General features: G+C 68.1%; 5 protein-coding genes across 5 annotated transcripts; 4 read left to right on the top strand and 1 right to left on the bottom strand.

Moving 5' to 3' along the window:
- Positions 1-4,906: 4,906 nt before the first annotated feature.
- Positions 4,907-10,738, top strand: CHLNCDRAFT_56093 (hypothetical protein; the record flags this gene model as incomplete). Its single annotated transcript, XM_005849195.1, has 19 exons — positions 4,907-4,940; positions 5,202-5,368; positions 5,598-5,690; positions 6,035-6,094; positions 6,309-6,404; positions 6,635-6,707; positions 6,870-6,984; positions 7,262-7,335; positions 7,597-7,713; positions 7,948-8,034; positions 8,332-8,448; positions 8,570-8,646; positions 8,781-8,928; positions 9,144-9,217; positions 9,389-9,447; positions 9,646-9,741; positions 9,956-10,076; positions 10,226-10,356; positions 10,621-10,738. 19 exons carry the CDS (start codon positions 4,907-4,909, stop codon positions 10,736-10,738), a joined length of 1,857 nt encoding a protein of 618 aa, XP_005849257.1.
- A 1,511-nt stretch (positions 10,739-12,249) lies between these two features.
- Positions 12,250-12,990, top strand: CHLNCDRAFT_13409 (hypothetical protein; the record flags this gene model as incomplete). The annotated part of the gene is made up of 3 exons (XM_005849194.1): positions 12,250-12,390; positions 12,570-12,726; positions 12,902-12,990. Coding segments are annotated over 3 exons (387 nt in total), but the record flags the coding sequence as incomplete, so codon positions are not given.
- Positions 12,991-14,390: 1,400 nt separating this feature from the next.
- CHLNCDRAFT_143504 (hypothetical protein) lies at positions 14,391-16,075 on the top strand (the record flags this gene model as incomplete). Its single annotated transcript, XM_005849193.1, has 5 exons — positions 14,391-14,429; positions 14,587-14,712; positions 14,909-15,041; positions 15,250-15,360; positions 15,582-16,075. 5 exons carry the CDS (start codon positions 14,391-14,393, stop codon positions 16,073-16,075), a joined length of 903 nt encoding a protein of 300 aa, XP_005849255.1.
- A 107-nt stretch (positions 16,076-16,182) lies between these two features.
- On the bottom strand, positions 16,183-17,344 carry CHLNCDRAFT_143503 (hypothetical protein; the record flags this gene model as incomplete). Its single annotated transcript, XM_005848990.1, has 3 exons — positions 16,183-16,393; positions 16,620-16,724; positions 16,932-17,344. The coding sequence occupies 3 exons, from the start codon at positions 17,342-17,344 to the stop codon at positions 16,183-16,185; spliced, it is 729 nt and encodes a 242-aa protein (XP_005849052.1).
- Positions 17,345-17,466: 122 nt separating this feature from the next.
- CHLNCDRAFT_143502 (hypothetical protein) lies at positions 17,467-20,109 on the top strand (the record flags this gene model as incomplete). The annotated part of the gene is made up of 3 exons (XM_005849192.1): positions 17,467-17,581; positions 17,729-19,584; positions 19,789-20,109. 3 exons carry the CDS (start codon positions 17,467-17,469, stop codon positions 20,107-20,109), a joined length of 2,292 nt encoding a protein of 763 aa, XP_005849254.1.
- Between the last annotated feature and the right edge of the window lie 8 nt (positions 20,110-20,117).

The following is a 20,117-nucleotide window of genomic DNA, read 5'->3' as shown; positions in this document are numbered from 1 at the left end:
TTTCTTTTCTTTCTACTCTCAACAGCACCTCCCTCTGCTGCCAACTCGGCAGACCATATTCTGTTCATGTTGATTCATGTTCTGTGTACAGCCCTCTTCCAGCCAACAACGGACTGAGCGAAGAGAGTGCATGGATGTCAGTGTCATGCCCACAGCGTTGAATTGGAGGGAGATGGGGAGGGTTACAGATGGAAAGAATGGCATGTGTGGTGCAAGTGCAGGATAGCAAGATGAATTGTGAGCATCGTGATGTGAAGCGACAACGATGCGCGGCCATCCCCACCGCTGAGAAGGCGGCTGCCACGCAGGGCTCACTGAGAGTAGAGGGGTGTGCCTTTAAGGAAGGAGCAAGACTCCTGAAAGACTGATCCGTCACGCTGAGTTGGCGCAGGCGCAGGCGCAGGCCTGGCGCTGCCTGGAGAGCTGGCTCTAGAGCAGTCAATTGTTTGGGAGGCGATCAGCTGGCTCCGTGACTACACACCCTGCAATGGCCGACGCTGTTCCACACAGCTTCCCGTGCAACCACATGTATGCATAGGGTGGAGGAAGCAGTGATATGCCAAGCAGTGGCATAAAGGTAAAGGTAAAGGTGGGTAAGAGCCTCCACAGGCTTAAATCCCCGGTTTTAACGTCTAGCTTTAGACCATTATTTGATCTGCCCGACGCGCCAAGTGCAGTACCCCCCACTAAATGCCAAGCTGCACTGCTAGTTTTTGACCTGTCTTTCATAGCGTGAAGAAGGCGACGGCCTCCGAATCCCGACAACACTGACTTTGACCTTTGACGCACCCAACGGCCAACAACGGTCGGTTTTGCCTTGTTGGCAACGCCACATTTCTTGCACCACGTTTAAAGATGTGATTCCGGTTGATTGGCCCTTGACAAGGCGAGGCGCAGGGTTTCTGGCGGAGGAAGCGGTGGGGAGGATGGGGCGCAGCAAACAGGTCAGGAAAGTTGAGGCACAGTGCGGCATCTGGGCAGCATGTGGGGGCATCTTTGATGCCGTCGTTGCAGTGGGGGCACTGCGTCCAGCAGCTGGTCTCTTCCGCACACCAATGCGACCCGGTGCGCAGCTGCGCCAGCACCTCGCGGTCCTGCCGACGCCATACTGCATCCAGGGAGGGCTCGCGCCGCCCAAACATGGCGGGCACCAGGTTGAGGGCACCCACCACGGTGTGTACATTGTGCTCCAGCAGGCTGGCTTCGCCCATCGCCACCGCCGCCTGGAGCTGAGCGCCTCCTGGAGCTGCGTCGGCTGGCGGCGCCGCGCTGCGTCCCCCAGCTTGGACGTCAACAGGCGCTGGCTGCTGCAGATCCAGCTGCATGCCAACAGCTGCGAGACCGGCCGCCAGCTGGCCGGGGCGCAGCCGCTGTGCTCGCGGTGGTCGCGCACTTTGCGCACGTCGTGCTGACTGGACCTTCTGGGTGGGAACGGCGGCGTGCGCGCTGCTGCCATCGGCGCAGCTGCTGCGGCAGGCGCAGCGGCCTAGGCCGCCCGTGCTACAACTGCTTGCTCCACCAGGAATTGTGAGCATCGTGGGATGTGAAGCGACAAAACACGACCCCCCTGTTGCACGTGCCGCGGCAGGCAGGGACCCAGCGGGGGCTGTGAGATGCGAGGGGCTGGCAGCGCAGGGGTGCCACGGCCGGCCGAGGAGGGCAGAGGGGCGCAGGCCTGGTCCTTGGAGGAGACCCTAAATCTTGGGAAAGGTGGGGTCGGGCGGGGGCTGCCGGTCCAGCCGCGCAGCCGTGCTGGCGGCCTCTTCGGCTTCCCGCTGCGACGGCGGTGCCCCTGGCGCTGGTGCTGCCGTGTTGGCGGCCTCTGCGGCCTCCAGCGGCTGCAGCTGCTGCTGCGCACTCGGGCTGGGGGGCTGGACTGGCCGGCGGGGGTGTGGAGGGCTCAGCTGCTGGAAGAGGTCCACAAGTTGCTGGAAGGCCTGGTGGTAGCCGTGCTGGCTGCCTTGCTGCCAGCCGTGCTGCCAGGTGGATTGCTGGCCTTGCTGCCAGCCGCTCTGGTGCCCCTCACGGTGGCCGTGCCGGTAGGCCAGGTTGGGCGAGGGCGGGCCAGGTGGTGGGCCGGGGGGAGCGCCAGTGGGCCGGGGCGGGGTAGGTGCCAGCCAGGCGAGGGCCGTGGCAGGCTGGGCGGGGGCAGGGGCGGGCCAGGTGGGGGCGGGGGCCAGATGGGTGGTGGTTGTTGGCCGAGTGGGGGCAGCGTGAGGATGGGTGGCGGTGGCAGGCCGGGCGGGAGCGGGGGCTATGGGGGATACGTGGGTAGTGGCGGGCACGGCGAGTGGGGTGGCAGGGGCGATGCCTTCGTGGCAGTCTGCGGCCCAGCTGGGGCAATGGGGGGCGGGTAGGACGTGGGGAGCTGGGAGGGGCTGTTCCCTGGCTGCGGCTGTGCTGGTGCAGTTGCTGGCTGGGCCTGGCGTCCTGCGCCGCTGCTGCTGGCACATTGTTTCAATCGTCTGAGCGCAGTGCCCATCAGTTTTTTGTGCCCTGCGGCGCCAATCCGCATCCCGCAAGTATGCTGGCCACAGGGCAAGGCTGTGCCACCTGCCTGCGCCCCGCCACACATCCACCAGCCGAACTTGGGTGCAGAGCGGCGCCGCCAAGCAAGCGGGCGCGGCGCCGGCGGTGCCGCCCAGGATCTCTGTGATCAGCTGAAGCGCCCCTTCTGCCGCGGCGTGGCCAAGACACGTGTGCACCCCTGCGCACCTGCTCCTCAACTCGTTGTACCGTCTGCCCGCTCACATGCTGAATGCAGGTATGTGGTGGGGGTCGGGAGCGGCAGGAGCCCAGCGGGCACTCCCGCCTCCCACGTGTGTACACCCCCCATGCCACGCCCACCTGGACCCTAGCACCATCGGCACCCCACTATATCCAGCTGCTCACCGATCTCAGATCCAACCCACAACTTCAAGCCACCCACTGGGTCACCGCTGGCAGCCGCGCACGCTGCGGCAGGCGGCAGGGCGGCTGCAGGCAGGAGGGCGGCAGACGCAGGGCGGGCGGCAGCTGCAGCGCGGGTGGGGCGAATGTGCCGCAGAGCAGTTGTGGCAGGCCTGCCGTGCATACACTGGCAGCTGACAGCAGGTGGAATCAACCAGAAAGCTTGTGGGGAGGAGCAGAAGTTTCTAGAAGCCAGCAGTTTGAGTACTTTCCTCTGGGGCTCTAGTCAAGCATCAGAACTCCAAAGGCTGTGCAGCCCTCCCTCTTTTGTGCGGGCGCTACTAGCATCACCTCCACCAGTTAGCTAAGGGGGGCTCAGATAACGAGGGTCATGGCTGCCCCCCAAGGAGCTAGGCGCCTGTGGCAGCACTCCTCCAGCCTGCAGGACTGCAGACCGATTCGCCAGTGGCTGAGGGCAAAAGGCCGCTGGTGGGGGTTTGGAGCCCGAAACTTGACTGGAGGCATCGGGTTGCAACCCTGCAGTTCCCCAGCCACCTGCAGCTGCAGCAGCTCCAGCCCCTTGGGCGAAGAAGGAGGTGGTGGGGGCGGCGGCGGCGTTTGGCTTCTGCTTTCCACTGGTGATTATGCTAGTTTCGCCCCATTGGCAGGGCAGCCCCACTATCCAGTTTGTGCCCGTCGTCTGCGGCGTTGCCTGCGGCGCTGCCACGGGTGCCGCCTGGTACCTGGTGTCCCAGCGCCCCGCACGACTGAATGCGGGGCTGGCGCTGGCGGCCATCCAGCTGGGCGGCACGGCTCTGTCCCTGCTGAGCCAGCTGAACCGCTGCACAGAGGGCTGCGACTTTGACCTGCGGATGCTGCTGCAGTTTGCGCCAGCCGGCCTCAGCGGTGAGTGCTTCAAGGCTTGGCAGCGCGCCCAGCCGCTCCTTGGGACCGTCCTGGGGGTGAGGTACAAGGGAAAGGCACTGCGCACTGCCCACACAATCACCAGCCTTTCCCCTGCTGCGATGCCTGCCTGCAGTGGTCTGCTCTCTGGCGCTCAACTACGAGATTTTCCTCTCCTGGGCGTGGACGCACTTCGTCCCACGCACGCTTTTCCTTGCCTGGGCTGCGCTCCTGCTCATGACTGTCTGCCCTCCCACCTCCGACCACCTCATCATTGCTGGCCAACTGGTGCTCCTGGGGCTGCTTCTCCAGCTGGTGCTGTGGGACCGCCTGGTGCTCACCGTGGATGCCGTGGCCAAGCGGGCGCTGCCACCAGGCCTGCATGCGTATTGGGGGCGCCTGATGGACAAGGGCGCTGCTGCGGGTAGGCGCTGCCAGCGGAAGCGCCGATAAGAGCCCTCCATGCATCTCTCTACAGAGGCAACGTCGGCACTGACTCTGCTCCCCTGCATCCTGCAGATTTTATTCCGCAAGACCCCGCTGAGCGCACCGCGCTGCAGCACTTCATTTTTCACATCATCTTTGGTACGCAGGCAGCTCATGTGTGTTGCTGTGCGTCCACCTGTCTTTGCCCTACGGGAACCTTCCAAAAGCGAATGCCATGGCCTTTGGCAGCCTGAAATCCTTTCTGCCTTAGGTGAGCAGCTGCCCTGGTCTGATGAACCGACCAGGGGTGTCATTGCATGCGGGCGCTGCCGCTGGCATTTGTGAGCATTGCCGCCGCCTGAGTGCAAGTGGACCCTCCTGCAGGCGAGCCTACATACAGGAGGAGCAAATGTGCTGGACCCCACCGCCAAGAGAGCCGGCTGTCTGTGGAGGGCACCTGGGCAACATAGCTGTCACCTGAGCGGCCAGCCGTGCGCACGTCGGCCGGCGCCGAAGCGCATAGCGACACGTGCAGATGTATTTTGCTGACCGTAGAAAGAACACCTGCTAATCCCAGCCCCGCTTCATGTATAGTTTTAGTCAGAGGTGAACTGGTGGGTGCATAGCACCAACGCCAAAAGGCGGGCGGGCGGGACTTCTGCGCGGCATGCGCAGCGGTCGCCTCCACATGCGACCCACGCCTCCATCGCCGCACGCAGATAGTTTCGAGTTCCAGCCCATGGCCTGGTTCCGCAGGGCGCAGCCCGCCCTGCTGCTTCGAAGCCTGCTCACCGATGCCGCCTCCCCAGCCTCGCCAGCTTATCCTGTCGGCTTCAGGGATGCCGGTGTGCTGCTGCGCCAGTGCTGGGCCTCGTCGCAGGCGGCGCCCGACCCAGCCGCCGCTGCCGCCGCCTGGCCCGCCACCGATCTCGACCCTGCCGTCGACCCGCCCCGCGGCTTTGTGCGCGGCGGCTACACCGTAGCCCACTTTCCTCCTGACCGCATCCGCAACTTCTCCATCATAGCGCACGTCGACCACGGCAAGTCGACGCTGGCAGACCGGCTGCTGGAGGCCACGGGAGCCATCGCCGCCGGCGGCCAGGCCCAATACCTCGACAAGCTGCAAGTGGAGCGGGAGCGCGGCATCACTGTCAAGGCAAGCAGCTGGCCGCAGGGGCGCAGCCGCGGTGCCAGGGAGGCCGCGGGGAATGGCTCGCTGCCATCGGCGGCGGCGATGAGGAATGCACACGCCTGCGTTGCCTGCGCTGCTGCCGTGCCCAGTGCCGTGCTCCCCACTGGTTTTCTGCTGCTGCTTCTGTCGGTAGGGGCGCTGGGCCGGTCACAGAGCCACAACACCGCCCCTGTGGTGTACCGCGCAGGCACAGACGGTGAGCCTGGTGTACCGCCACCTAGGCGCAGACTACCTACTGAACCTGATTGACACCCCGGGGCACGTAGATTTTAGCTATGAGGTGCGTCGGGCAGCTGGGGGGAGACTTGGGAAGGGATGGGAAGGACAGGAATGGAAAGGGTGGGGAGGGATGGACGGACAGGATGGGACGGGAACGAAGCTGTTCATTTGTTTCGGTGGGGCTGGCCTGGGCAGCGCCAGTCGCCTAGAGTTCCGGAGCAGCGGAGGAGGGAGGCGGGGATGCAGCCCGGCGCCGGCACCGCTCGACCGGGCTGTGCCTCTCTTCTGCAGGAGGGTAGCTGCCGGGCTTCTGGCACGTGGGTTTGATTGTTCATGACACGCATCGTTGATGGCATCAATGTGTGTTTGTGCTTCTGCTGCTCTCGGCCCGCCCATGCCCCACAGGTGTCTCGCTCGCTGGCGGCGTGCCAGGGGGCGCTGCTGCTGGTGGATGCCTCGCAAGGGGTTCAGGCAAGCCGCCAGCTGGCCGCCGCTTGCTGCGCCTGCGTGGCTGTTTGCAGGCTGCCCGCCTGCCACCCCTTCCGACCACACACCACCACCACCACCAGGCATCACCAGCTGTACACCACGCCACACGCACCGCGCCTGCCCTTCGGCTCAGCCTGCCCCGTGCCTCAGCATCCCTCGCTCACCACTGCCCCCTGCGTGGCTTGTGCAGGCCCAGACTGTTGCCAACTTCTTCCTGGCTTTCGAGCAGGACCTGGCCATTGTGCCGGTGCTGAACAAAATAGACATGGACAGCGCAGAGCCGCAGGTGAGCGCAGCCAAGGTTGAGGGCGGCATGGCCTGCCCACAGGGGTGGGGTGGGGTTGTGCAGGCGTGTGCCCGGTGATGTGCAGAGCCACACATGGGAGGAGGCCGTGTGGGGGAGGGCTGGGCCGCCCGGGGTGATGGGCGACAGCAGCAGCAGCAGCAGCAGCAGCAGCAGCAGAGCCTTTGCGACACCAGCACGGCTGGCTGGGTCCCTGCCGCCGCTGGCTGCAGCGAGTTGCGCAGCAGCTGAAGGACGCCTTTGACATTGAGCCGGAGGAGTGCCTGCGGGTGTCTGCCAAGACAGGTGGGCCGTGGCTCAGCGTACTGGCGATGGCGCGACACGCATACAATGCAGTTGTTGCCTGCTGCCGCCAGCCTCAGCCAGCTGGCTCATTGAGCAGGGCAGGGCAGGCAGTAGGAGACGGCCGCGACGTCTCTGGCCCCGCCCTGCCTTGCCTCGCCGCAGGGCTGGGCCTGGAGGCGGTGCTGCCGGCGGTGGTGGAGCGCGTGCCGCCGCCGCGGGGCGACCCCTCTGCCGACCTCCGCATGCTGCTCTTCGATGCCTACCACGACGAGTACCGGTGCTGCTGCTGCTGCCTGCTGCTGCTGCCTGCTGCTGCTGCCTGCTGCTGCTGCCTGCTGCTGCTGCCACCGCTGCCGCCGCTTCTTCTTGGCTGCTCAGTGGACGGCTCTTCCTTGGGGTTATCGGCTGTGTGCTGTGGCATGGCCATGGGCTGGTGGTACTGCTGCAGCTGAAGGTGTGCATGCAGGGCGCCTGCCACATGGCAGCTTCAGCTGCACGGCCTGGCGCCGGGCGCTGTGCATGACTGCTGCTGGTGCCCCTGCCACCGCGTGCAGGGGCGTGGTGTGCCTGGTGGAGGTGCTGGATGGGCGGGTGCAGAAGGGGGACAAGATCACTGCGGCCTCCACAGGTGGGGGGTGGGCAGCAGCTGGCGCAGGGCGGGAGCCCGGGCGGGAGGCAGGGAGGGGCTAGGCTGATGGCTGCGGTCGTGGCAGCGCCACAGCCGCAGGCAGCAAGCTGGCTGGGAGATACGCTGTGCATGATAGAGCGGTGCTGGCAGGGCGGTGTGAGAGAGCCCAGGGGGGGCGTGGCTTCAGCCATGCCTGGGGCAGTTTGGTTTTAGAGATCGAACATCCTTAACCGCTGTGGGTGGGTGCCTGCCCGCCTACAGGCACCCACTACGAGGTGAACGAGGTGGGGCTGCTGGCGCCGGAGCCGCAACCCACAGGGGAGCTGCTGACGGGACAGGTAGGGTACATGCTGGTGGGCATGAAGGACACGCGGTCAGGTGGGCGCGCTTGCAGCACCACGCTGCTTCTTCCTGCATGTACCGCCCTGCCTGGGACCGTGTACCGCCCTGCCTGCTTGGCAGGAGCAGTAATGCTGCTGGTTGACTGGCCTTAATTGTGGTGCTGCCTGCTTGGCAAGAGTACTGAATGCTGCATGGTGTTGTAGTGGCACCGGCACCTGCCTGCCCCCCCTCATCGGCGGGCCATTCATGTGCTGCCCTCCCCTGGCGCAGCGCGAGTCGGCGACACGTGGCACCACCAGCGCATGCCCGTGCCGGCGCTGCCCGGATTCAAGAGCGCCAAGAGCATGGTGTTTGCCGGTGGGTGCGCCTCGGAAGGCAGCCACTGCTGCACAGGCTGCTGCACAGGCTGCACAGGCTGCACAGGCTGCACAGGCTGCTGCTGCACAGGCTGCTGCTGCTGCTACTAGAGGGACGGCTAGCACCGCCAGCAAGGCGCTGGGCTGCCACAGTGGGGCCAGCGCTGCACCCGCTGGCGGGAGGGCTGTGTGGTGGACAGGCTGCCAGCTTCTCAGCCCCACCAAAGCCTGGGGCCTTTCTGGCGCGAGCCTGATCCCATGCCGTGGCTGCCTGGCTGCTGCCGCCTGCCCCCTGCAGGTATCTTCCCGCTGTCGGCGGACGGCTTTGAGCAGCTGCAAGCGGCCATGGAGCGGCTCACCCTCAACGATGCCTCAGGCAAGCCCAGGGCTGCCTGGTGTCTCCGCTCCACCGCCGGTGGAGCAACGTTTTGGGGAGGGATGCAAGCCAGGCTCGCGAAACAGGCAGCAGCCTCTATTCAGCTGCCTGCCTGCCTGCCCGCCTGCCTGCTTGCTGCCTCGCCCCTCTCCGCCTGCAGTGGCGGTGCGGCGGGAGAACAGCAACGCGCTGGGGGCCGGCTTCCGCTGCGGCTTCCTGGGACTGCTGCACATGGATGTGAGCTGCGGCGGGAGCAGTGTGCGGCGGTTTCTGTCCTGCATCAGTGCTTCAGCCCTTGCTCCACATCCTTCTCGTTCTCTCCCCATTCCCCAATGTGCCTCCCGCCCTGCCCTGCCCTGCCCTTCCCGCAGGTCTTTCGGCAGCGCCTGGAGCAGGAGCACGGCGCCTCGGTGATCGTCACCGCCCCCACCGTGCCCTGCCGCGTGGTGCTGCCAGGGGGCGACACGCTGGAGCTGCAGAACCCGGCGGAGTTCCCGCTCAACGTCAAAATCGCCGAAGGTGGGTGGCAAGCAAGGCAGGAAGCAAGAACGAAATCGCCGCCGACGCTCGTGGGCAGCCTGGGCTGGTCAGCCTGGTCCTCTCCCACGGGCGCACCTGCAAGGCGCCAGGGCCTGTCTGCAGCGTGGTGCTTCCAATGCTGCTCCCTCGCCAGCACTGCTGCCACCATCGCTGCCGCCACTGCTCACACACGCCGCCGCCCTTCCCTGGCGCAGTGTGGGAGCCCACGGTGGCTGCCACCATCGTGACACCCAACGACTATGTTGGCTCCATCATGCAGCTGTGCCAGGTGGGCGGCGGCAGCCCAGGGGGCGGCAGCTCGGGCAGAGGGGCCGGCAGCTGCCATTAGGACCAGAGGGGCTGGCAGCCGCCACCGGGACCCAAATGACGGTTTGTGGCAGCCGTGGTGGGACGAGAGAGTCTCACTCTGCACTGTCTCCGGGAGGCTGGTTTGCTGCAGGACCGGCGTGGAGAGATGCAGGAGCATGCCGTGCTGGGCGCGGGACGCACGCTGCTCAAGTGAGCATATTGGTATTGTACCTGACTGCCACAAACCGCCGCCCCTGCTCCGTCCCCAGCGTGCCTCCGCGCCTGCGTTGGCTGCCGCCGTTTGCGCGAGCCTGGCCCGAGCAGCACGCGGCCAAGCTGCCCTCCTGCGCTCCAGTCACGTGCTCGGCTGTCCCGCCGCGCTGCTGCTTGCCTGTGTACCGCCCGCAGGTATCACCTGCCCCTGGCGGAGCTGGGTGGCGACTATTATGATGAGCTCAAGTCTGTGAGCAGCGGCTATGCTTCTTTCGACTATGAGGAAGCAGAGTACAGGCAAGCGCACAGGCCCTGCGCCGCCGCCCGCGCTGTGGCACCTCGGCTGGGGCTGGCTGCATCGCTCGCCCGGCAGCCAGTGCCCGCGCTTCGCCCGCGCACAGCCCGGCCTACCGGCCTGTTGCCTGCTGCTTGCTGCCACCCTCACCCTGCCCTCTTGCCCCCTCTTGCCCCCCGTCGGCTCCCGCCCACCACCTGGCACCTGCAGGCAGGCCCACCTGCAGCGCCTGGACATTCTGATCAACGGGGAGCCGGTGGATGCGCTGGCGCGGGTGGTGCACCGCGACAAGGCGCAGGTGGTGGGGCGCCGCCTCTGCGCCAAGCTGCGGGTGAGCTGGGGGCCGGGGCAGGCTGGGGACTAGCGGCGGGAGCCCAGCGGGCGCCGCTGCGTGCCTGCGCCTGCTGGCTATGCCTGGCCATGGCGGGGGGCACACACACACACACACACACTCTCTCTCTCTGTGCCGCCGCCCCGCAGGACCTCATGGACCGCCAGCAGTTTGAGGTGGTGCTGCAGGCGAGCGCGGGGGGGCGCATCGTGGCACGCGAGACGCTCAAGGCGTACCGCAAGAACGTGCTGGCCAAGTGCTACGGCGGGGACGTCAGCCGGTGGGTGCCCGACCTCAGTCTGCTGCCCCCCGGCGGGCGGGCAGGGCTGCGTGGCTGTGCATTGCGACGGCTTCTCGCATGCGAGCGGCAGCAGGCCACCTGTGGGTTGGGCATATGGGCATGCAGCTGCCACCGTGCCACTGGAGCCCACCAAGCCCTGCGCCTCCCCAGCCACCGCCACCGCCTCATGCACACGTGCACACACGCTGCCCTGGCCCCGGCCTGGCCTGCTCCACCCCCTCTCTCCCCTGCTGCCCCATGCAGCAAGCGCAAGCTGCTGGAGAAGCAGAAGGAGGGGAAGAAGCGGATGCGGCGGGTGGGCAGCGTGGACGTGCCGCAGGAGGTGTTCCACGAGCTGATGAAGGCGGGCAACAAGGGCTGACGGCCCCAGGAGGCGCCTCGCACCGCCGGCTCACATCCACCTGCTCCTCAAGTACGCGCCCGCCCTGATTAAAACTGATCTGAATTTGATTTCCTACACTTCGGGCAAAGATCTGCTTCTTGAGTGCAGCAGATCCCCCTGCCGAAGCATCAGGCAAACGTAGTGGCTGGAGATCTCCAGTCTCCCTGGGGGCATCAAGGTCGCGGGACGCCGGGTGTCCCGCCGCCAAATTTGGAATATACAAGTCGGCTTCCCGGCGCAGCCTTACTGCGTGTTTTTTAGTGAGCGGGATGGCGTAGAAGGCGGTTCAAGCCCCCTGCTGCGCCAGTCCTCTGGCTGCATGTCTCCCCGGCGCTTCGTGATGGCGGTGGCCACATTGGTGTCGGTGGCTGGCGGATATAGGTTCCGGTCTCAAGGTGGGGTCTCAGGGAGTGAACAAGGCAGCCAGATCGGGTTGCGAGGTGGTGTGGGCAGGACCTTGCCCGGAGATGGGGAGGGCCCGCATGCGAGGCTGCTTTGCTATTTGGAGCCTAGAATCGTCGCCGGTATGGCCGGCATGATTTTTTAGACTCGCGGCCTGCTGCCGCCGCTCGCTGGGGCCGCCCCGACCACTGCCGCCGTTGCCGCCTTTAACCCCCCGCCTTGTGCTGGCACCAGCCGCGGGTGCCACCAACACTGCCCCCGCCTGCCGCCCTGTGTTCACCCTGCAGGCAGCTCCGCTGATCCCGATCCCGCTTCCGGCAACAATACCAGCAGTGCTGCCGCCGTGAGCCCGTGGCTGGATCCCGCCAACCCGGTGGATGAGCGGGTGGCCGCCTTGCTGGACCAGCTCACAACCGAGCAGAAGCTGGGCCAGCTGGGCAGCGACGCCACAGGAGCCGCCATCCCCTCCCTCGGAATACCCTCGTTCAACTGGCAGCACGGCAAGCCGCCGCAGCTTCCTGCCCGGCTTTGCCGCTCGCCCGGTGCCGGTGGCGACGGAGGGGCCCGCTGCCCTGCTGCCGCCGTTTGACATCGGGCGCTGCGCCCCGCCTGCCCTGCAGAGTGCCTGCACGGCATGGTCAACTCTGGGCTCGGAACCATGTTCCCACAGGTGGGTCAGGGAGCATGGCATGTTCTCTGGCGGGGCGACAGCCATTGCGCACGGGGCGGCGCCGTGCCGACCTCTGGCCTGCCCTCTGCCACCGCAGCCCATTGCCTGGGGGGCCACCTTCGACCCTGCGCTGGTGCGGCGGGCCGCCAGCGAGGTTGGGGATGAGATGCGAGCCTACAACAACGCAGAGATGAGGGCGGGGCGCCCGCCCGACTTCTCCAACTGCTTCGGCCCGCACGTGAACATCGTCAGGTCCGCCAGCTCAGCAAAACAACGCCAGGCTGGCACCACCAGCTGGGCTGCAGCTGGCGCCGCCGCTTCTCGTCCACAGCGGCCCGCCCCTGCGACTCCCATAGCCATACTGCTGCGCACAGCATGCGCCGCCAGCGGCGAATGCCTGCCCCACGGTGCCGCTTGCAGGGACCCGCGGTGGGGGCGGCTGAGCGAGACGTTTGGGGAGGACCCGCGCCTCTCCGCCGACATGGCCCAGGCCTTTGTCTCGGGGCTGCAGGGCGGCAACGGCAGCGGCGCCTACCTCAAAGCGGGCGCCACGTGCAAGGTGCGCCGGCCGGCGGCACGCGCCCCGGCGCAGCGGGCGGTCGGCGGCGCGGCCTGGCCGGGCCGGTCAGACAAAGTGCGTCAGGCCCACGCTTCCCGCCCAGCCCTGAGCCCCCTTGCCCTGCTCCCTGTGCGCTGCCCGCACCGGCCTTGCCACTCCCCTGTTCCACTCCCCTGCAGCACTTTATCGGCAACGACCTGGAGGACTGGCGGGGCGTCACCCGCTACAACTTCAACGCCACCATCGACGCCCGTGACCTGCGCGACTCCTTCCTGCCGCCATTTGAGGGCTGCGTGCGGGCGCGGGCCCACAGCCTAATGTGCAGTTACAACGCAGGTCTGGCGGGGGCTTGCAGACATGCTGGCAGGCAGGCTGGCTGGCTGGCTGGTTGGAACGGGCCCGTGGCAGCGTCCTTGGCTGGCTGGCTGCTCCGTCAGCTGCTGCTGTGCCTGCCCGCCTTCCGGTCGGCCCTGGCCGCCGACCTGCCTCCCTGCCGCCCTCCTGGATGCAGTCAACGGCCTGCCGGCCTGCGCCAACCCCTCGCTGCTGAATGAATCGCTGCGGGGCGAGCTCGGGTTTGAGGGCTTCGTCGTCACCGACTGCTCAGGTGCGTGGGGCGCTGCAGCATCCTGTGCGGGCAAGGGGCTGGCTTGAAGAAAGAACCGAGGCAGATGTGCCGTGCAAGGCTCCGCAGTGCTCCGCCAAGCACGCTGTGTGCGCGCGCCTTCCTCACACGTTTCCAACTCCACCTATACTCTACTTCGTGTCGGCTGCAGCCATCAACAGCATGATCAAGCCGCTCCCTGCCGGCCTGGGCTTCCAGGCATACCGGCGTGAGGCCAGCGCCAAGGCGCTGCAGGCCGGCACAGGTGGGGGCATGGCGCGTGGCTGGGTGTGGGGTGGGCAGCCTCGAGCCGTTGCAATATGCTCCCGCTCTCAAGACCGTTTGGTGCACCATGTGCGGCGGCGGCGCGCATGCCACCTGCTCTTGCCCCTGCTCTGCGCCTGGCCCGCAGACATGGTGTGCCACGACTTCCAGACCCTGGAGCCTGAAGACGTCAGCCGCGCAGACCTGGACACCGCGGCGCGGCGCGTGCTGACAGCTCGTATCAGGTGCGCCCGCCCGCCACATTGGGCATCAGATGGAGGCCTACAAGGTCCCCGCTTTCATGGCACCTGGAGCCAGCTGTCGCCGTGTGCCGCCGCCTGCCGCTCAGCGAGATGCTGCTGCTGCTGTGCCTGGCTGCCACCTTGATTTGCTTGCCTGCCCTGCCTGCAGGCTGGGCCACTTGAACTCTGCCAGCCAGCAGCCCTTTGACAGCCTGCAGCCTGATGTGATTGGCTCGGCGGTGCACCAGGCCACCGCTGTACAAGTGGCGGCGAGTGGCATGGTGCTGCTGAAAAACACGGGGGTGCACCCTCTCAAGGTCTCGCCCAACAGCACGCTGGCGGTCATTGGCCCGTTTGCCGACGATCCTGTGGCCATCCTTGGGTAGGCGCCGCCCGCAGCAGCCACCAATCGCTGGCCGCCAGACCTCTGTCGCCTCGCGCCTGTGCTGCCGCTACAGCCTTCGCGTGCAGTGCCCGCTGGGCTTCCTCTTCTTTCTGTGCTCCAGCACCGTGCCCAACCCTCCTGCACCCCACCCCAAACTTGTGTTCTTCCCACGTGCTCCTGCAGGAACTATTACTCCATCCCCAATGCGGGAGCCACCACGCCGCTCCAAGCCCTGCGAGCGGCAGCGCCTGAAGGCGCCCAGATCAGCTTTGACGCCGCCACCGCTCGCGCCTATTCCCCCGCCAACGGGACGCAGACGTGAAGCGATGTCGGGCGCATGGCAGCAGCTCGGCGCTGGCGCCAGCGCTTGCCTTCGAGGAGGCAGCTGCAGATTGGGGGGCGCAGCGGGCCGCCGGCGGGCCGTCGCGGTGTGCTCACCTTGCCTGCTGCTCGGTGGGGCCTGCTGCAGGGGGCGGACGCCTGCATCCTGTTCCTGGGCAACCGCATGCAGAGGACCGGCCGTAACAACGAGCCTGTGGAGAAGGTACGCAGTGTGCGTCGAGCGTCGCACGCCGCGGCCTTGCCCGTGCATTGCAGGCAGCAACACACGCCCTGCCTGGTGCCTCGACACGGCATCTCGTCCCACAGGCCGCCTTAACACCAGCCCAGCTCCTGCCGCATGTTGTGTGCCCGCCCCGCAGGATCCCTACGCGCCCTATGCCGAGGGAGAGAAGCTAGACCGCCTGTCCCTGCGGCTCCCGCCATACCAGCGGCGCCTGTGGCAGGCGCTGGCCAGCCGGACCACCACACCCCTGGTGGTCGTCCTGGTGTGTGCCCCGCCAACCAGCGCTGCCGCTCCTGCTACCCTCCCCAGCACCTGCGCCGGCTGCCGCCGGCCCAACCCCTCCACCCTCCGCCGCTGGGTGCCGCTGCCTGCTGCCCCTGGCTGACCTGCAACCTGCTGCCGCTCGCCCGCTCGACCGTTGTGACAACTCGCCTCCCTGGCTGCCTGCCTGCCCGCAGGTGCACGGAGGGCCGCTGGATGTTTCAGACATGCATGGCTCCTCCCGTGTGGGAGCGGTTCTCACGGCCTGGTACCCGGGCCAGGGCGCCGCCACCATCCCCAGCATCCTCTTCGGCCAGGTGTCCCCTTCCGGTGGGTGGCGCCGTGCCATGCACGCGCCCTCGATGCCGCTGCCTGCTGGCGCTTTGGCAGCACCCACCCCGCTGCGTGTGCACCAGCCTCAGGGTGCTGGCCGTGGCCTGCCCTCCCGCCCTGTCTCACACACCGGGTATCACAAATACACACATGTGTGAACACACACACTAGCTCCCCACTGCCACCCACCCCGCCCGTGCTGCAGGCCGCCTGCCTGTGACGTGGTACCGGGAGTCGTACACCAAGCTGGCCATGACTGACATGAGGATGATGGCGTCTGCGGGATACCCAGGCGCGTGCCTGCCTGCCCGCCTGTGTGCCGGCAGGGCGTGCGACTGGTCGGCACAACAGCCCCGGCAGTGTGGTGGCCGCGACTGCAAACTTGAGGCGCAGACCACAGAGTGGAGGCGCCTGCCGGCCTATAGGCTGCAGGCAGCTACAGCTACAGCAGCAGCAGGGGGCAGATGGTGACAGGTGGCAGTGGTGGGCAGCCGACCACCTCGCCCCACCCCTCCGTGCCTCTCTCCCATGCTGCAGGCCGCACGTACCGCTACTGGTGGGGCCCCAAGCCGCTGTACCGCTTCGGACACGGCCTCAGCTACACCACTTTCCAGCACAGCAACGTGTCGGTCGCCGCCGGCGCCGCCCCCAACACCGCTGCGGCCGAGGTCACGCTGAGCAACCGCGGCGGCGTGGCAGCCGACCATGTGCTGCTGCTGTTCCTCACCTACACGGGCGCGCCCAGAGCAGCAGCGGCAGGCGGCGCCGCGCGGCTGCCGCGAGCCGCGATCCCCGGCTCGGGCTGCATCAACAAGACCAGCCGCTCCGATCTGGTGCAGGCGCTGGCCGGATACCAGCGCGTAGCGGCGCTGGCGCCGGGCGAGTCGCGGCGCCTGCGCTTCGGCCTCGCCCTCGGCGGCGGCAGCTCCTCCGCCTGGGCGGGGTTTGGGGACCCCACGCCGCCCTGCGGCGAGTACAGCCTGCGCTTTGGCACCACCAAGCCGCCGGTGGCCACTCTTGAGCTGGCGTGAAGCGGCCCCATCCCGCCACCACCTGCCTCAGCGCTTGCGTCATTGCTATTTGTTTTGCACTCATTTCATTCCATTGAAATCGTCCACACATGCCCAGGGAGAGGCCTTTAGCTTGCTTCAGGGGCTGGGGTTGCTTGCACTGCAGCCTGCTGCTGCTGTTGCTGCTGCGGCGGCCGCGCCTGCTGCGCCGCCTCCTGCCCCTGCCCCTTCTCTGCCAGGCGCTGCCTGTACCGCTCCTCCGACAAGCACCGCCCAGCCAGCTGCTGCGCCTCCGCCGCCCTCAGCTCCAGGATCGCCAGGTAGCCATCCTCAAGAGCTCTGCACAGAGCGGGGGCATGCAGCGCACGCACGCTGGTACCAGTGCAGTGCAACGAACAGGCCACGGCCATTGCGAGCAGCAGCAGCAGCGGGCGCCTTGCCGCTCTGCTGCACAGCTGCATGCTCGAGCACTGACCGAGCACTGCCCGAGCACTGCTGCCAACCTCCCAAGTCACCGCCTCATTCCAGACACACCTTCGACTACCCAGCCCTGCCCCGCACCCACCTGAGCAGCTCCCGCCCCGCCAGCCGCTGCAGCCGCGCATTCAGCTCCACCAGCAAGCCCCGCACGCCGCAGCGCAGCACGTACTCCGCCCCGCCAACCGACAGCCTGCGGTGTGTGCGTGTGTGAAGTAGGTGGGAAGCTGGGCGGGCAAGCGCGGCTTGGGCGCCTCAGCTGACAGCAGCTGCCCCAGACTCACGCCGGGCCACACAACAAGGGCGCTGCCGCCTCTTCCCTCCCACAGCAAAAGCAGGCCCCGCTTGCCTGCCGAGTATTGTGTCGGGCTGCAGCAGCGGGCCCCTGCCCTTGCGGAACTCCGCCTGCAGCAGCTTGGGCGCCAGAGCCAGCCGTGCATCTCCGCCGCTCTGCTGCTGGGCCGAGGGAGGCAGGATGCCTTGCTGCTGCTGGGAGCCGTCTTCCCCAGGCTGAGCCTGCTGTGCACGGGCACCCTGCACGCCATCTGCTGCGCTGTCCAGCAGCATTACATCATGCCCTGTTGGTGCCCCTTGCCCAGCTGCGCCTGGCTGGTCGCCGCCGCTGCCGCCGGCATGCTCGCAGTGAGCGGCATGCCCGGGCGCCAGGCCCACCAGGCACAGCCCGTTGGGGTGCAGGCGGAAGGACGTGTCGTTCCCGCCGTCATCCAGCAGGAACAAGCTGCTGTAGCTCTCCTGGATGTGCGTGGGCGGCCGCTCTGGCAGCGCCGCCACGTCCAGGCTCCACTCCACCATGGCCGATGGCATGCATTGACCACTTCCCCGCGGTTTGGTTTCTTCTTCGCACGTCACGCACGTGGCGCCACGTTCGCATCGCTCGCACAAAACGTGACGATGGCTCCGACGCCCCTATCGCAATGGAGCAGACCGGGGTGCTCGTCACGGCCCGCTGCCCTGACCCCAAGCTCGCCAAGGCCGCTCTCGCTCCCTTCCATGTGGCCGCGGACGGAGTAACGACCACCAGCGCCTCTGGTGCGCAGCGCACGGTGCAGGGACTTGACCGGGGAGGAAATAGCCAGCTTGGGCTACCTGTTCACCGTCGGGCGGCTCGCCGCCACCGCCTCCCGCCTCGCCTCGTGGCAGCGCACTGAACACCCGCCTGCCCTCCTCGCCCCGCAGGCTTTGTGCTGCTCCACGAGGGTCAGCCGCTGGTGGTCGCCTCGGCGGCCGCCCTGCTGCCACTCCTGCGGCAGCAGCGCCGCCAGAGCGGCCTGGGCGGCGCCGGCAGCGACGACCTGGTGGCCGGCTCGCGCCTGCAGGCGGTGGTTTCTGGCGGCGGCGATGCAGGCAGCGAAGGAGCATCCTCAGGTGGAGGCAGCAACAGCGGAGGCAACCTGTCGGTGGATCTTAGGCTGCTGGGTCTGGCAGAGCTGCCCGGGGTGCGGCAGGCGCTGCTGCAGCTGCTCGCGGCTCCGTCAATCGCCGGCCCGGGCGGCTGGCAGCTGGGCTGGCTGCTGCACGAGCAGCGCAGGCGGCATGCAGAACCACCACAGCCGCACAGCGCGCCGCCACAGCAGCAGCAGGCCCTGCTGCCTTGGCTCAACGGCTCTGCCAGCCCCAGCGGTGGCAGCGCAGGCTCGACCGCAGGCAGCGGCGGCGGCGGCGGGAGCGCGGCGGCGGCAGCAGCGCTGGATGCCGCTGCCGTGCTGGAGGCGGCTTGCCACGTGGCGGTGCTGCAGACGGCCAGCGCCGGCGGCGCGGCAGCCCTGAGGCGCCTGGCCCTGCCCTGGCCTGCCCCCTGCCCCGGCAGCAGCAGCGCAGCGGCACAAGCCTGCCCGGGCCAGCCGCTGGCGGCAGTCGGGGCGCCCTTCGGCGCGCTGGCTCCCAACCACTTCACCGCCTTCCTCTCTACCGGTGTGGTGTCGGCAGCGGTGCCTCGGGCAGAGGACGGGCGGTGCAGCAGCAGCCACGGCAGCAGCGCAGGTGCTGCGGGCGGGCCGGCAGCGTACGCCCCGGCGGCACTGCTTCTCTCAGACATGCGGTGCAGCCCGGGCATGGAGGGCGGCCCTGTGTTTGCTGCCGACACAGCAGCCCCAGGCCACAGTGCAATGCTTGGCGCGCCAGGGGCAGCCTGTCCACGCGCGGCCGATGACCAGCTGCTGCAGCAGGGGCAGCTGCAGCAGCAGCAGGGGCAGCAGCAGCAGCAGCAGCAGCAGCAGCAGCGACGGCAGCTAGTGGGGATGCTGCTGCCGCCGATCAAGGCGCCTGCGGCGCAGGTCGAGTTTGCAGCCGTCGCCCCCGCAGGCGCCGTGGCAGCGGCGGTCGCAGCGGTGCTGCGGGGCAAGGCGCCCGGCAGCAGCCCGCAGGCCGCAGCGCCAGCCCACACCAGCAGCAGCAGCACCACCACCACCACCGCGGTGCGCGGGACGGCAGCAGGGCACGCAGACGGTGGTGGTGGTGGAAGCAGCGGCGACAGAGGCGCTGCCGCCGGCAGGCTGGCTGCTGTGGGAGATGGCACGGATGCTGCTGCTGCTGCGGCGGCGGCGGCGGGGCCCCTTGCGCAGGCGCTGCAGGGAGTGGTGGCCATCGCCGCCGGCGGCGCTTGGGCCACCGGCGTGGTGGTGAGCAGCACAGGCCACATCCTCACAAACGCACACCTGCTGCCGCCCGGTGCTGCCTCGGCGCCGGCTCCTCGCCCGCTGTGCGCAGCCCAGCAGGAGCTGCAGCTGGCGCCGGCGGCGGCGGTGGCCGCGGCGCCGCTGCGAGTGCTGCTGCCGGCGGTGGGCGGTGGCGGCGGCGGGGGGTCCCGCTGGGCGGCGGCGGACGTGCGGTACGTCTTCCGGGGCCCGCTGGACCTGGCGGTACTGCAGCTGCAGCAGCCCTGGCAGCCGCCCGTGCCCAGCTGGCGGCCGCTTGCGCTGGCGCCGCGGGGGGCGCACCCGGGGCAGCGCGTCTGCGTGGCCGGCTTCCCAGCATTCAACCCACGCAGCAGCCCGCTGCAGGCGGCCGTGCTCACAGCAGGCAACCTGGCGAAGGTGCGCGGGCGGCCAGCCTGCCTGCCCTGGGCCCGCATGGTACAGCTGTGCAGCTTCCCCCCGGCTGCCTTGTCTTCCCCGCAGCCCTTGGTGCCAAGCAGTCAGCTGCCTTCTGTGCTGGATATGCGGCTCCCGCCTGCCTTGAGGCGCTGAGGTGCAGCCCATCCAGACGTCAAGCACCATTCCCCATTTGCCTGCCTGCAGGTGGTGCGCACGCCCGCCAGCGGCCAGCCCGCCATGCTACTCACCACGGCCGCCGTGCACAGCGGCGCCAGCGGCGGCGCGGTCCTGGATGCCGCCACTGGCCGGCTGCTGGGCCTGGTGACCAGCAATGCCAAGCACACGCCCAGCAGTGGCGGCGGCGGCGGCGGCCGGGGAGCAGGGCTGCGCGGCGGTCCTGCCGCCCCGACGGTGCTCCCTCACCTCAACTTCAGCATCCCTGCCGCCCAGCTGCTGCCGGTTGTGGCCGCAGCGCAGGCGGCAGCGGCGGCGGCGGGGGTGGCGGCGGCTGGCGGCGGGTGGTAGCTGTATAT

The sequence above is a fragment of the Chlorella variabilis genome (genome assembly GCF_000147415.1).
Source record: "Chlorella variabilis unplaced genomic scaffold CHLNCscaffold_6, whole genome shotgun sequence".
NCBI lineage: Eukaryota > Viridiplantae > Chlorophyta > Trebouxiophyceae > Chlorellales > Chlorellaceae > Chlorella > Chlorella variabilis.
Note: the sequence above shows the minus strand (reverse complement) of the source record. Positions and strands in the feature narration are given on the sequence as shown.